The following is a 16864-nucleotide window of genomic DNA, read 5'->3' as shown; positions in this document are numbered from 1 at the left end:
GGGAGCCTGTAAGAAGCCACGGCAAGGAGAAGAGATCAAGAACTAGCCTAAGTGGTAGGAGAGGAAGGGAAAGACGATCTGAGAGGAGTCGCCAGGTTGAGTGGAAGGTGATCCGACAGGGGGAGGTACGACCAACCCCAGGAAGCAAGAGAATCTAAACGGTTCCCCAACCGTAAAATGGAAGGAACACTGGGTACCCTCCTCACGGATTGTTGCGACGACCAAGGCGGGGCGAGGGGCGGGGGTGGCAACACGCTAAAACCATTTAGTACAGACCCTGGCAGGAAGTTAAGTGCTCAGTTACCACCATTGCCGCAGCCATCAGGGAGAAGGGGGATTGAGAACGAGTCCCAGGCGGCGCTGGGGTCTGGCCTACTTGACTCCAGTCCTACAACCGAGGCCGTGGTCTCCACACCAGCAGCAGCAGCCGCCGAGTCACCTGGGGATTTGTTAGAAACGCACATTCTCGGGCCCCCCGAGAACTACGGTCGTCATCTGGGGCTGGGGTCCGGCAATCCGTAATCCAACAAGCCCTCCCAGGTGACTCGTTCCACGGGTCAAGGGTGCAGTTGTGGATTTAAACGTTCATTTTCTCTGGTCCGTCTGGGCTCTTAAACTTCTAGTAGGGTGTGCCTCTCGATAGCACCTTTCACCCGAACTGCCGTCCAGACCGGACCAGTCTGGAGGCTTCCTGAAAGGGCGACGCTCGCAGACAGACCAGGGTGTGACCGCCGCTCCTAAATCTTACGAGAAACTGGGCGAGTTTGCCGTAGTTGCGAGTTTGGGGCCTGAGGCTCCATCTATAAACTACCTAAAACAGCACCATCGTCTAGGAGACGCGCCTAACTGATGACGGGATTACTGTTGAACCTACTATTTCATTTGATTCCAGTATAAAAATAATGGCAAGAAAATACCGCGACTGTCAGAAATTAAGTCACCTGTCACTCGATTAAAGCCGTCCGACTTGAGAAAAGAACCAAGATTAGAACACCAATCTTCCAACTAAGAATTCTGGTTCCTTCCAGGAGAGAAGCCTGTTTCTACGGTATCAAGAACATGTATTCCAAAATGAAAAGTTACATTTCAGCACCGTCACGCTACTTCTGTAAGTGAAAAACCATCTTCTTCAGAAATGGTTGAGGCTACATGGAAATTTCTCAATGGTAGCTCCTAGTAAAAATGAAACCCCCAAATAAGCGTATTTACCTATTATCTAAACTGGACTATTTACACTAAATGCAGGAATAGTTGAAATGAAAACACAACTCCTTTATTTTTAAGCTTTATTTTATCACCCTTATCAAACACACATCAGAAAGCATATCAACAGTGCATCTTACGGTAAGTCAGTTTACAACAAAACTGAACAAGGCAATTGTGTTTACAGAAAAAGTTTTCGGCAAAAAACTGTACGCAACACGGTCCATTGAAACGCAGTGTCCATACTTTTTAGGTATATAGGAAAGTGAAAAATAAAAGTTCTTTGCTACTCAGCAAGAAAAAACAAGTTTAAAAGACTTGAGTAGGAATCAGGAATTTAGGGATTTCAGAAAAGGACTTCTTGGTACTGATACACATCTACGTTTATAGTCCCGTTTAGTTATTAAAAGAAAAAAAAAAAAAAACCAAAAACAAAACCCAACCAACAAAACTCACAAATAGTAAGACATCACCAAGGACAGGGAACCACAGTGCCAAGAAATGCCAAGACCGATATGCTACTGAAAACCTGGTAGAAAGGTTACAGACTGTTCACTGTGTACTGTAATATCCTTGTAGATCCGAGGTGGAGGTAAACCAACAGGAGAGAATCCTCCTTTTAACTGGCTTTGGTTTGAGTGATCTTTCACATTCTGTCCCACCAAACCTTCTTATCCAAAACACGGCAAGTGCAGATTTCTGAGGGAAAAGAGTAGCAGATGATAACCTTCATAACCAACCACTCCAGTGCCGATAGAGGAAGCCATCAACTGTTAAAATCTATTGATCGTGATTGGATTTCGAAGAGTGACCAATGGGTAACAAAGACGGAGCCCTTTTTGGGAAAAAATATCCCTTCTGCCCCACATTTGACACTGGTAAGAGGATATAAAGGAATGTTAAACCGTTTAAGATTTTCTCAATAAAGACTTAAGAGCGAAAGAGTCAATCCTGCTGGAAAAGACAGAACAGCTTCACTCTGCAGAGTAAGTATTCTACAGAGATGCAGCTGAACTTTTTTTTTTTAATTATAATAAATAATCATGACTTACTTCCATAAGGTGCTAGAACGTTGCAGCTGGTGCATACTAATACCCCCTGTACCCAATGTGCAAAGGGAAATGCAGAGATGCTTAATCCCCGGTTTCTTTCCGATCCTTGGTCTGCACGACTGTTGATGTATATCAAAAACACAAAAACTGGAGTTTAAATATTTGTTTTTAAAAATTAAGCCAAACTGAATATGGATATTTAATCTGGGTTTATAAACTCTAAAAATAATTTTCTGGGGAGACAACGATGAGGAATGTGTAGGAAACGCAATGTTCTATTCTATGCTACAAGCACCACACCTGGATTTTTCAAAATAAATGATCACTTTTAGATCATAAGCTATATGGGAGATTACTAATACCAGTAAGGAAGCCATTTTCCTCCCCTCACCTCTTTTATTCCTTTTCTTTCTCTTCTTGACTCTTAAATTTGGCAGATTTGTGACAACCCACGCTAACAAAATCACACAGCGATACAGAATTCCAATAACCAAAGAGATTCTGCGTCTGTACGCGTGATTTACAACACCTCACCACGTCTGCTTTTAACACAGTCCTGACTTTGAGAGTACCAGTAAGAGGGGGGCCTGGAAGGGAAGGCAGCTGCGAACTAGGAGACAGTGACTAGATATAATTCTCTTGCTGACAGTCAAGAGTCTAACAAAATAAGCTCTCTTCTGCACAACAAGGATTAATGGTCGGGTAAGGCAAGTAAGATAGAATGCTTCTCTTTGCCTCTAAATGAAAGTACTGGGAACCTAGGTCATAACACACACACCAGTTTCCTTTAGGGTACTGTGGAAGTTACTCTGTTGAATAGGAAATAACACCCGGGCAGTCATCTGATCAGTTTCCCACGAATCCCAGCATTTATGGGGATATAAACATAACCGCATGATTACGACAACTCTCTGAAAAGCACAAACACAGCGAATTTAAAACATTAATCCTCATAAGCAATATAAGAGACAACGAAAGTGCTGAGCTGTATATAGGAAGATGAATAAAAACTTTACATCAGGAAAACAAAAGTTGCATAAACTCTCTATCTTATATCCTGAAGATCACCTTAATAACCACCTATAAAATATACAATTTCCTAAATGCTCTCTGGTTTATAGATATTTCTTTTATAGCCCATTTCTCCTATAAAATTGCAGCAAAAATAGTTACAACTGTTTATCTCCTTAAATATCCACAGTACCTGTTGATTACATACCACTGTGTCAATCTACTGATCATCCTACAATTAAAAACAACAGTGAAAAACACTGAGGTGGGAGAAGTGGCTAAGGAAACAAAACACAACATCCTGCATGATCAGGCAGAGAAGCAGCTAACCTTAAACCAAACAAATTCTTCAAATTTCTGGATACTCTAAAAATGGAAATATGCATGTTCCCCTGTAACTAAGAAAACGTAACTTATCCAAATACACCACAAGAGGTTCAGAAGAGTTTCACGTTATGGAGACTCAACATCTTCCCACTCATGGTGAAAGCTTACTAGTAACACTCACTTGGAAGGACTACCATCTCAAGTAACGGTGCCTCACTGAGCACCTGAAGAAAAAATGGAAATTCCTTTGGGCTAATCATGACCAAAAGCTGGTCGGCGTGTGACCATACCTGCCAGGAAATAAATTCTATCAGAGAGCGAGAGCAGTAGGATTTGAAGAAGGAACCCCGCTTTAAAAATGGAACGAGGTCCCAGGAAGAATTAGATTCTGCCAGCTAACTCTGGCTTTCCATCATATGCAATATTGGGGGGAAAAATCAAATATGAATAGTTTCACACATACATAAAAAGGTAAACCAAGGACATTCTGGACTTTTATACTATGTGACTCCATCCAAAAGTTCTTCCAAGGAAAAGGCAGAGGTGCAAGAAATTAGCATCATCTGGGAGCTTTCACCCAAATGAGTTTTAATATTTTCCAGGAAACACAAGGCACTTGCTTAATTCTTTGACTGTCTACACACCCACCAGACTAAAATTTAGTCGTGATACGGTTCCATCTGTACACTACTAATCTGAATAAAGCCACCTAGCATGGACCCTTGCATAAAACTCTAGGGGAAACACACAGTGAGAGTGTCTCTCCCACGCCCTCACCCAGTAACTATGTTATTGTAATTACCGCCAGTTCCTCTGGCGCTGATTTTCATAATAAATTACACCAACTGAAATGTCATGCTGTGGAGGAAAACAGACGGTAGAAATGATGTGAGATACGCCTAATAAAGTCAGAACACAAGACCTGAGAAGAAAATGATGACAAAATGGGAGTTCCCTGCATCTGATGAACACACCCAAAGGAGCCAGGAGGCAGCACCAGAGTGCCAGGACTGGTTCGGTTATTCCAGAAGGGTAACTGATGCCCTGAGCAGGGGGTAAGCCCAGCGTGATAAAACCGAAACAAACCTTATGGCCATAGTCTCTCTTCGACTTCCTCCACCTGGCAGCCCGGTTGCTGGCAGCCAGCACTCCCTATCACAAATCTGCTCAGAGGTTAAAATATCAGTAGAAGGAACATGAATCTAGAAGGCAAGTTAAGAATTCAAGGATATTTTTTTCCTTTAAAGGTTAATTTAACGTATCTCCGCACGCTTTAGCAGCTGGAGTACCAAAAGGAAGGCAATACTTGTCTCAGTGAAAACAAGGGAAAGGAGGAGCAAACCTGTATTTTACGGTTTTTGTTCTAAAAGCAGCCAGTTTGGGCTCAAGGCGGAACAGAGAGGGAATGTCTCCACAGAGTTGCTACACGGATGGCCACAAAAAAGGGGAGACATCCAGTGGCAATAAGGGCAATCTCTTACTGCTAGAGGGCAACTTTAAAGTGCAGCCAATTATCTTTTAACGAGGTGTGTCTGACTCCACCTGCTCTCCTAGAAAGAGAGCATTCAAGTTTTCAAAGTGGCTAGGTGGCCACCTCCCCCAAATGTTTCCAAAGGACCAAAGATTTCCTCCAGAATAATCAGTTTATATGTCTTTTCTGGGCCAAGAGTGTATCGTGACGATACCACAGAATGAGGAACCAGCAAGGCAAGAGGGAAGGAAGCAGAGACACTAACTTAGGGAAAGAAAAACTACCTGAGATAAAATTTGTCCGAAAGAGTAAGGTTTAAGTGACAAAAAGCCGCACCTCTTTACCCTACCTCTCAAAAAGAAAATTCCTAGGTTTTTAATAACTCCGAGGAATCAAAATGTGTGTATATATTTCACCCTAAAAGAATCATAAAAATCGCATCTGTTGATAATATTTGGTTCAGGTTTGAGAAAGACAGTAAGATTAAACTTCTTACAGTATCGGGGGAGGGAGGGAGAATCTGCAAACGTTATCTTTGGTAGTAATGGGCTAAAAGCTATAAAATCACAATTTACATCACAGGAGGCATCTTTTTTCAATTTGGTGGCTTTAATATAAAATATTTAATTCAATGCACGGTACTCAGGCTCATCAATTAGTCCCTTGGCCGCCTGAAAATCTAGTTAGGATCTTCTGTAATAAAATTCTACAGTGTCAAACACTACATATAGGTATGAATATATCGGCAATAAGAAGACGAAGAATGCCGTGACATTCAGCATCACGACGCTAGCAGCACGTGGCATCACTAAGCTTAGAAGCCTCCCTGCAGTTTATTTGTGAGGGTTTCTTCTTTGTGGGGGTGGAGGCGGATGAGAAAGGTACAGGTGCCGACCTGGGATGCCTGCTCTTAAAAGAATTCACTTGTATTCCATGTTCATCGGTATGCACAGAAGGACCTGGCGTTTTTAATCACCATGGAAGCTGCTACCCACATAAACATTTATGTTTTAGGAAAGTTTATGTTTCCAGAGTACTGGTTATACGCTCTTGAACTTGTATTTGAAAACAAACCAGCTAATCAATTTCTGAGACGGCCAGAATGAAAAACAACACAGCTTCCTTCTAAGGGCACTTACAATTTAATCTTCCCTTGGGGATGATGCCACAAGGCCTTCAGGCAATTCATAAATCCACCTCTTTATACCAAATTCGGCTTCATAATAAACATTAAGGGAGAGTCCTGAATAATTATGGTAACTGTAAATAACTCAAATGTCAAATAGCAAGTGTTTGAATAGGGTAAAAGAATCCATCCTCTAAAATATAAATTCTCAGCTGGGCTCTCGTTAACACACACAGACTGTACAAAGCGGCTTCCAGCAGGGAAAGATATTAAAGGCTTTTTCCTTAGGAAAAAACATTTTTAATTTCATTTAGATAAGGAAACAAGAAAAAAATTCATAGCCTGTATCCTTTTTTTTTTTTTCTTTTGTATAATCAGTGCTTTAAAAAGGTTTCCCAAGTTTTAAACCTTTAAAGGCAACCTACCATAACGTGGGAGGAATCCATGATTACCACTCCTAAAACCATGTAATCAACCCATGTCCACGAAAGCGTGCGCACGAGCATCCTGTGCTCAGGGACACAATGGATTGCTGTATATCCTTTCATGAATTCTTGATGAGTTTTTCTTCCTTTCTCCCTCCACCTTATGAGAGCTACAACTTTCCTAACTTCCCTGCAGTCAGAAGCCAGACGGTCTGGGATGCCACCCCTCTGGCTTTTCTTCGACCACGAAGGCAGGCAAAGAATGGGTGAAAAGGAAAAGTAGTAGAGGGAGGGCGATGGCAGAGAAAGAGAGGAAGGAAAACAAGAATCCCGGATTATCCACTTTCTCTTTGCCTAGTTTTTTTCTTTCCCTTTCCCTTCACTGAACATCTAATTCTTTCTTTTTGACCCACTTCAATTTCCATCATAGTAAACAGAACTCGATCTTGAGAAATCTTACAATGATCACAGGAGATTCAGTACAGAAAAGATGAGCTAATACAGGTTCTAAAGGAGCCTGGAGGATGGGGCAAGATACGGGTAGCACAACTTTTGCTTCGTTCCAACCAACTTAAGAGTTTCAGTTTAACCCAGTCTAGACTCATTTGTTCTGAGCCTCTCAGGAATGAACTATTTTCTCATTTACATTCTATGAGACCAACTCTCAAAAAACATATATCCTAAGTCTTACAGACATGAAACAGCTAGGAAAGAGACAGGTACAGACTGTATGAGCGCACAAGACTCACACTAGAAAGCACGCCAACTCAAATCTCCTCTAGTCTTTCATTCCCGCACACTCACTCAAACATACAAACTAGACATAAAAATTGTGCAAGATCAAGCATCAGCTTTCTATTTTAAAAGCCTTAATTAAAAAAAAAAAAAAGTAGATAGGCTCACTGCAGTTTCTTTAAAGGAATATTCAGGACTACAGTACTCCTTTAAAAAAATTTGTAACTCAGTGTTAAGAACACAGTAGGTAACTGCTGCTGGACAATCACTTAACAATTACTGGGAACATCCAGTGCCAGCTATGAGTATCAGTGATAAGGAAGAACCACCTGACAACATAAAGGAATAATCTGGAAGTGATGTCACCGACTCTAACAAACCTGTTAATGTTCACTATGACATGATATTATTCATCCTTGCTTCATGATCATGTGAAATAATTAGTATCTTTTTAGGTTACATACTGAAGAGCAGCACTTGGCCTACTGCACAAAACAAAAGGTTGCCCATATGGATGCTCTAAAACCCCTCAATGTATAGCTGAGAGGTCTTGTCCTACTCAGTGCCAAATGTTTGCAAGGCAGTCATTGCTTGAGCACGTTAGTAGGATTAAATAAATGTACAAAGTATTCCCTTAAAATGGTAAGGGGGTACTTCTTCATTCAGATGTAGAATACAATAACCCAGGAAATGGAGGAGAAACAGGAAAGAGTCCCCAGGTTACTGATTAAAGCAAAGTTTGGTACAGATATCCCCTCTTGTAGGCACTCAGCGGGTAGAATGTGGCCACAACAAACTTCCCATCAAACATCCTTCCAGTCAGTAATTTCTGAGCAGCTTTGGAATCACCGGCATTGGCATACTCCACAAAGACCTGTAAGAGGACACAGAAAAGTGGCTTCATTCCCATCAAGACTGCTTTACAACAGGGCTTCTTCAACTCTAGGGAACACGCACGGATCATTTAGGGCACACATAGGGATCACACCTTGTTACAACGCAGACGTGGTTTCTGGAGCTCTAAGGTGGGCCTGAGTCTCTACAACAGACTCCCAGGGGCGCCTGGGTGGCTCAGTGGGTTAAGCATCCAACTCTTGATTTCAGTTTAGTTCAGGTTTTTGTGAGTTCAAGCCCCACACTGGGCTCTGTACTGACAGTGCAGCGCCTGCTTGGGATTCTCTCTCTCGCCCCCTCTCTCTGCCCCTCCCGCATGCACTCTCTCTCAAAATAAATAAATAAAGGGGCGCCTGGGTGGCTCAGTTGGTTAAGCATCCGACAGGTCATGATCTCATGCCCCGTGAATTTGAGCCCCACATCGGGCTCTGTGCTGAGAGCTCAGAGGCTGGAGCCTGCTTTGGTTTCTGTCTCCATTTCTCTCTGCCCTTCCCCCACTTGCTCACTCTCTCTCTCTCTCTCTCTCTCTCTCTCTCAAAACACTTAAAAAAAAATCTTAAAAATAAATAAATAAAATAAACTTTAAGTAAATAGACTCCCAGGTGATGCCAATGCTGCTGGTCCACAGACCACATTTTTGAGCACGGTTTAGAATATTTCCCTCAGTTCCATTCGGAAAAATCCACAGAAGACAAGTTGGGTGAAAAGTGTACATCCGTTTGCCATGTTCAGAGGCCAAAGAGAGGGCCGAACAGCCCGGAGACCAGGTGTGCTCCCGCGGCGTCTCAAAGACAACCTACGCGTTCAGAAGCAGCGGGAGGAAAACCTGGTCACGAAACCTACAAGACTCATAGGAACCGTGACTACAATAAGGAAGAGTTTAAAACTAGGTAATTTCCTTTTCCAGAGCCTCAGATTTCCTGAGACAGGTAGAGGATACAGCCTAGTAACTTATGTTCTTTTTGATGATCCAAAGTAAGTTACTGGGAGACGAAATACTGTGAAATGACATGTCCTCAATTACCCATGAATTTGTGAACCAGAAAAACAACAGCCTCATCCTCCTCAGTTACTCGCTCGTTTGTTAAGTCAACAGTCTTCAAACCGGGGTGTGAGCATCCTAGACACTCAGACTCTCAAAGGGAAACCAAAAATAGGCCATCTGAAGGAAATCAATTTCCAGAGTCTCAGCATTCTCTTATACCTGCTCCTAAAATTGGATCCACCAAGAAGTTCAAGGCAGATTCTCCTTTTCCATTTCCCCTTTCCACTTGACAAAGTGGCTTCGGAAGGGTATAGAAACCTCCAGGGCATGAAAAGAGACAATTCCAAATATAGTACTTTTGAGCTGAATCTTCCTCCATGGGTAAACAAAGCACTATGCCCAGCCTGTGACTGCTCACTCCCCCCCCCTCCATTTTTTTATGTTTATTTTACTTGTGAGAGACAGACAGACAGACACCCAAGCAGGCTCCATGCTGTCGGCACAGAGCCCACTGTGGGGCTCGAACTCATGAAGCCATGAGATCATAACCTGAGCCGAAACCAAGAGTCAGACACTTAATGGACTGAGCCACCCAGGCACCCGAGTACCAGTTAGCTCTAGTGACATAGGCCTTTTCATTGAACAGAAAAGAAAGTTAAAGGATGATGTCCAATGACAATGCAGCTCTTTCTGATTTTTTTTTAACCTGATTCTCAGTAACTTCCAAGTCCACACACCAGCGTTCAGTGAGCAGACGTGCACTTCCAGAAGGAGAGCCATGCTCTCTGTGATGCTCCTGGCTTCACAGATAACCGACCTCCAGTTTTATACATTGCAATATTTCAAACTAAAGAGGAAAAACATTTTTATAATTTACTATGAAATTAAATAATTATATCAATTTTAATCTTGACTACTCTTTCTAATTACAAGACGCATTCCATAGTTTAGATTTTAGTGACTTTTATAACATTCTTTAAAAAAACAAATAGTATCGTTAGTTTGAATCGATTATTTGAATGAAGACTGACTTTGCCAACCAGGTAACAGACGCATCAACAACCTACAGAAGTTCCACCCGAGATTCCACGAGCCTATCAGCTGTTTTCATTCTCCTCTAAATGTCAGTGAGAGCTTGTTAACACAGCATATTTCCTCTCGCTGACGAAGATCTGTTTTTCCATATCATCTGAAGGCTGGATACTTCTTACCCAAAAACATTCCTCCTGTTTCTCTATTCTGTGCCTTCCATCTCATACTGACTGCTGAGGTTCATGTCAGGTCAGACCATGTTAGCCCTTAATTCAAAATCTCCAAAGACCTTCCCCGCTGGTTTAGAGTAAAGGTGTCTGGAGTCCCACGAGGCTCACTGCCCCTGATCTGCCCCTCCATTAAGGCAGACGTGCTGTAATGCCCCCTTTCTCTCTCTGCTGGAGCTACACAACCTCCTCAAACCTGCCAGGCAAGTTCAGGGCCTTGAAACTTGCTGTTCCCTCTATCTGGAACTCTTTTCCTCATCCCCTTTGTCTTTCAACTCAAATGTAACTTCAGCTTGCCCCTCCCTACCACCCAACAGAAAACTGCACCCCCCGACACACACACACACACACACACACACACACACACACACACAGCACTCCTTTAACCTCTTCTCCTTAGACCTTTTCTCCACAGCACTTATTGCTACATATCCTTGTGTCTGGTTGTGTCACTATTATATCCCCCGGCCTAGAACATAATAATACGTGCTCAATAAATACTCCTTGACTAAACAAACAGCAATGATGCATTTAGTATGCTCATGACCCTGAAAGAGATAAATGTTGTTACTACTACCTTGGCAATGATTTTTCACTAAGATCAGAGCGAAATGTCTTTCATTTCTTTTTTCAGTTGCCAAGAATTTTCATATAATATTGAACCAAAACATAAAAATAATATTCCAGGAGCACCTGGGTGGCTCAGTTGGTTAAGCATCCGACTTAGGCTCAGGTCATGATCTCACAGTTCATGAGTTCGAGCCCCACGTCGGGCTCTGTGCTGACAGCTCAGAGCCTGGAGCCTCCTTCGGATTCTGTGTCTCCCTCTCTCTCTCTGCCCCTCCCGTGCTCGCACTCGGTTTCTCTCTCTCAAAGATAAGTAAAAACATTAAAAAAGAAATTAAAAAAAAAATCCACAACCAGAGGTGACGTCACCCAGCAGGGGACATGTGGCAGTGCTGAGAGACACTTCTGATTGCCACAGCTGCAAAGGGGGGTGGGAGGAAGGCATCTGTTGGGTAGAGGGTTGGGACGCTGCTAAATACCTATAGTGCACGTGACAGCTTGCCCAACGAAGGACTATGCAGCTCCAGCGTCAATGGCGTCGAGGCTGAGAAACCCTGAATAAAATAATCCTCTGTTCCAGAAAAGCAGAAATACTACAGGTAGAAGAAAGATCTTCAAAAGACTTCTCTAATAATCTTAGTCAAAAATTTCTGAATCGTAGTTTTAGCCTGTACATTTCATAGATGAAAAAACTAAGGATCATCTTCACAAAGCTGGTCACACGGAGACTGGAACTCAGGTTTCAGGATTCTCAGGCGGTGAACTTTCCTTCTTTAAATTGGCACCAATAATTCCATTATAATGAGACCCTAACCTCAATGGTTTCCTCACCCTACCTAATCGGAACAAAGTAGGCCACGGTATTTCTGTAGCTGACCGTGACCTAAATTAGCCTATGGTACAGCTCGTGTCACTGGTGCTCACAACGGCTCAAAAGTAGATTTTATACTTTTGAAGAGAAAAGTTGTAACTGATTAAAAAAAAAAAATGCACGCCTAGTGCAGAACCTTTGGAAAAAAGCAAAAAGTAAGAAAATAAGAACATCCGTAATGCAAAACTCATAATTTCTAGCAACGTTTCTGGGTACATCTTTCGACAGAACTAAACAACATTTGTTCAGAATTTTAGTAATCTCTGAGTAATTCTGAAATTATGAAAACGTCCACTTACTTGTCCCCTGCCAGGATTTTCCTTTGGAACAAGGAGAGAGACCACTGGTCCATATTTTTGACACTCCTCTTTTACATCTTCTACAACATCTGATTATGAAAACACATTACAGTAACCACATTGCTGAATTACTAAGCACTCATTATTTAAAAACTTTAAATCATCAAAGAATTCAGGAACCCGTATCTAAGTAATGAGGTAATTTTCTACACCTTCTAAAATTAAGCTTAAGGATAATATAAACTCAAAGCATTTAATACGTCCCACTTTTCCAATTGCTTTTTTCTTCCCCTTCCTGAAGACAACAAAAATTATCAGTTTCTTCTGTATCCTTCCCTAAATATTATTAAGCTTATACAAGCAAATATGATCATATATGCTTTTTTTCTAAGTAAAAAATTCCAATCTTGCCTTTTTTTTTTTTTTTTGAAGTTCATTTTGAGAGAGAGAGTGAACAAACAGGGAAGGAGCAGACAGAGAGGCAGAGAGAAAGAGAGACAGAGAGACAGAGAATCCCAAGCAGGCTCCACACCAGCAGCATGGAGCCCGACGTGGGGCTCAAACTCACAAACCGTGAGATCATGACCTGAGTCGAAATCAGAAGCTTACTGACTGAGCCGCCCAGGTGCCCTCATTGTGTGGTTTTAATGAGCATTTCAGTAGATGAGAATGAAATATAGGAGACCGACTCACATACCCTTTACTATAGTATCCAACTATATCCTTTACCCACTATTTACTGGGCCGACTTGTAAGAGCTGTGTTAAGAGCAATTAAGTTAAATAATTTTTCCCTTTATTCTCTTGATTTGGAATCTCGATCTTAATCCTGATTTGGAATTTATTTTGGTCTAAAGGGGAAGCTTTAAATCCAACATCCTGTCCCACCCCCACCCAGATTCCAAGACAGTTGTCCCAATACATAGGATTTCTAGCTAAGCAAATTTATCTAACACTAGTGAGCGTTCCTGATGACGACCTTACTAATCAGAGCTAACAAAGGTATTTAATGCTACTATGTTGTCTGTGACACTTTAGTTCATGAGATTCTTAAACACTAAGATTTAATAGCAACGTGTAAACACTCGATGTATTTACGTGCAGGAATAAAGCATTATACAACAAAATACAAAGAAAAGAGGAGGCGTAACATGCCCAAGATATATTCAAGAAAGCCCAAGCCTGAGTTTTACAAACAAAATTAGGAGACGGAAGTCGGTGCTGAAGACAGTAAGTAGATCGGCACGAAGGACGTAAGTGGTATTACCAAGAGATTATTTAGAGCCCCTGGTACACCATGACCTGATTAAAACAATGTTGAAGGCAAGACTATTCTTTCCGATTAACAGGCATCCTGAAAAGCTGAGGCTGCAGATTCTCACAACTATTACAGATTCAAACAAATTACGCTTGTGTCATTCGTCAAATAATGACATATAGCCCAGGGACATAAAATAATTTACCCTTAAAGGCGCAGTGTGATCAAGTTAGCTTTATCTGTAACGGTTTTAATTTTCCACAAAGAAAACGTTTACTATGAAACAACTGGTATTTTTAAATTGGGTCCTGCTTGAGCCCATTCACCGCTGTGCTTCCAGAACACTCTTTCTAAAACAGAAGTCTGACTATATCACTCCCCTATTTTAACTTTTTCATGGCTCTTTATTCAACCAAGCACAAATATTTACTGAGTACTTATTTCATAAGCCAGGGACTGTTCTATCCCTGAGGTATAGGTTCTCTTGTGTCATATTCCAGTGCTACTGTCTCTGGGATAAAATCCAAATTCTTTAACACAGCAAATGAGTTTGTTATAGATCTGTATTCCCGGCTATTTCTTCGGCCTTGATTGACCGCTCCCCAATAAACATCCTAAGATACAAACACACCAAACAGTTTGTTATTCTCAGAACATGCCACGTTTTCTCTCATCTCTCACCTTTATGCCACTTCCTCATCAATCCCTCAACTCTTAGCCAAGCAAGTCCAGTTACTAACAAGGCTCAGCCATCACCTCCATAGAGATACCCAGGTCACTCAACCTGGGTTAAGTACCTCTCCTCTCTGCCTCTGTACATTACCCTACTTTCCGATTTATCAAAACTGTAAGCATTTGTTGACATAAATGTCTCTTGCAGGGGTGCCTGGAGGGCTTAGTCGGCTGGGCATCTGACCCTTTATTTTGGCTCTGGTTATATCTCATGGTTCGTGGGTTCAAGCCCTGCATCAGGCTCTGCGCTCACAGTGCAGAGCCTGCTGGGGATTCTCTCTCTCTGCTCCTCCCCCGTTCATGCGCGCTCTCTCTCAAAATAAACAAATAAATATGCTTTATAAGGAGTTAAAAAAGATACGAAAAAAATTAAAATGTAATTTAGGAAGCAGTTACCTTCATACTCCTCTTCATTCTCGAGATAATCATCATCCAGCACATTCAGTAGCCTTAGCACTGGAGTTGGAAGCATCACCAGATCTTCAATATGAGGGGCTGTTGAGGTTCATACAACATGGTTAAGTGTAAACTCCCCCAAATGAATGGATGAACACTAGGCAAAGGAGCATGGGAACAGAATGTGAGTGAGTTCTGATGTCTGACCGTCAAATGACCAAGGAAGAAACAAAGCCGCAGGCAGCTTACCGAAAGGAATGCTAAAGAAGGGGCTGCACAGTGCCATCTCAGCAGGGATTCTTCTGCCTGGGTCGTCGTGAAGCATGCTAAACACACAGACAGGGATCTTTGTGACTATCGTCAAGTCTTAAGAAAACGGAACCACTGAAGACAATTAAAATGTCTAATGTTCACTGCAACATTAACTATGTCAGCATGGCTTCCTGGAGCATTCATCTACAAAATACACGAATGCTATTTGCAAGTAAATGGTTCAATAACTCATGATACATACCTAGGACACAATACTATATTTCGATTTTTTTATTATTTTTTGAGAGAGAGCGCACACCCGCAAGTGAGGGAGAAGTAGAGAGGGAAACAGAGAATCCCCCTAGCAGACTCTGCCCCTTAGCGCAGACCCTGACACAGGGCTCGAACACACAAACCGTGAGATCATGGCCTGAGCCAAAATCAAGAATCAGACGCTTAACCAACTGAGCCACCCAGTCACCCCCAGATACAACTATTTTTCAAATGGGGGAAGAATGGGAAAAGCATATGCAAAAATAACCATTTTTAGTAATCTTCCTAGAGTATTATTATCCTGAGACTGTTTTAATATAAGGTGGAATAAAACAAATGAGCAATTATAAAATATTCTAACATTTCCCTTGTCCTTAAGAACCAGAATTCCTGACACAGAAAGAGAAAGAGATGTGAAATAAAAGTTATATAAAAACTCTGTGGTCTTGAATTTGAATGGGTAATATTCATATGAACTCTGTCCACTTAAAAGGCCTAGAAACAACGACCATCCCAGTAGCAATGAGTATTCCCACATAATTTCTTTTAATGTTTATTTACTTATTTTGAGAGAGAGAGAGAGAGAACCAGCAGGGGAGGGGCAGAGAGAGAGGGGGACAGAAGATCCAAAGCCGGTTCTGCATCGTTTCTCGGCCTTTTGGCTAAGATCAAGCACAAAGCGGGCTCTACACTGACAGCAGAGAGCCAGATGCGGGACTTGAACTCACGAACTGCGAGATCATGACCTAAGCAGAAGTCGGACGCTTAACCAACTGAATCTCCCAGGCACCCCTAGCAATGAGTATTCCCAAAACTCAGATTGTGGTTTTAAAATACTACTTCCTACTAAAAGAAATCAGGCTTCTCGGAGAAATGGCTATTTCCAGGTCTGGGGCAGGAAATGTATAAGATGAATTGGGAACATCTTGTTACACCAGATAGCAAGGAAGCTATAAAAGATAATAAGGTCAGGGACACCTCAGTGGCTCAGTTGGTTAAGTTTCCAACTTTGGCTTAGGTCATGCATGATCTCACGGCTTATGAGTTCGAGCCCCACATCGGGCTCTGTGCTGACAGCTCAGAGCCTTGAGCCTGCATCAGATTCTGTCTCTGTCTCTCTCTGCCCTTCCCCTGCTCATGCACTCTCTATCTCTCAAACATAAACATTCCTAAAAAATTGAAAAAAAAAAGATAATAATGTCTGCAAAATCCAACTTACACATGCTGACATTCATCAAAGATGGGCAATTTTAGCTTCAATTAGGATAAGAACTGCAATGGGTTGCAGTTACCAAATAATGATACTTTGAACTTTCAAAAGGGAATGATCCCCTTTAGAGGATGACAGAGAATCAACGCATTATGAAAACCAGTAAATAGAGAATCAAGCATTTACTTTGTCTTTGGTTAACCAAATGAAGCACGAAGGACAGAATAAGAACATCACCATTCTACAAACCCTAAGAAAGTAATGGATCTGAGCATTGAATGGTAACAGTTTCTAATAGCTACGTTATGCGCCTCCTTAATGAAAAAACACAATACTATCTGTAGTCTTGCTTCCCCCCACACACCAAAATCAACCCTCTAGATACAACTACCAATTTACAAGAAATAAACAGATATTCATTAAACTATACCAGGGTAACACTGTCAGCAAAATGCAGACTGTGGACAGCTATAGCAAGCCAACAACCCAATAAATAAGGGAACAAGTAAATAAGGAGAA

The 16864-nt window shown here is 41.7% G+C and overlaps 1 protein-coding gene across 5 annotated transcripts in view; it reads right to left on the bottom strand.

The window, feature by feature from the left end:
• The window catches only part of UHMK1 (U2AF homology motif kinase 1), a 47009-nt gene that overhangs the window by 23177 nt on the left and 6968 nt on the right, over positions 1 to 16864 (bottom strand). For 3 of the 5 annotated variants that reach the window (XR_008293372.1, XR_008293371.1, XM_053209798.1), the window contains exons 5-7: positions 14860 to 14936; positions 14611 to 14709; positions 12226 to 12314 (exon numbers count right to left, since the gene is read on the bottom strand). Coding sequence is in view for 3 of the 5 variants with exons in the window: in XM_053209798.1 (XP_053065773.1) it covers positions 12226 to 12314; positions 14611 to 14709; positions 14860 to 14936 (265 nt within the window). In the remaining 2 variants the exon portion in view is untranslated. Of the gene's footprint in view, positions 1 to 1272; positions 8225 to 12225; positions 12315 to 14610; positions 14710 to 14859; positions 14937 to 16864 lie in introns of those variants that run through there. The other 2 variants (XM_015084962.3, XM_027075067.2) reach the window with 2 other exon arrangements.

The sequence above is a fragment of the Acinonyx jubatus genome, chromosome E4 (assembly GCF_027475565.1).
Source record: "Acinonyx jubatus isolate Ajub_Pintada_27869175 chromosome E4, VMU_Ajub_asm_v1.0, whole genome shotgun sequence".
NCBI classification, from domain to species: Eukaryota; Metazoa; Chordata; class Mammalia; order Carnivora; family Felidae; genus Acinonyx; species Acinonyx jubatus.
This window is presented reverse-complemented; position numbering and strand designations above follow the sequence as displayed.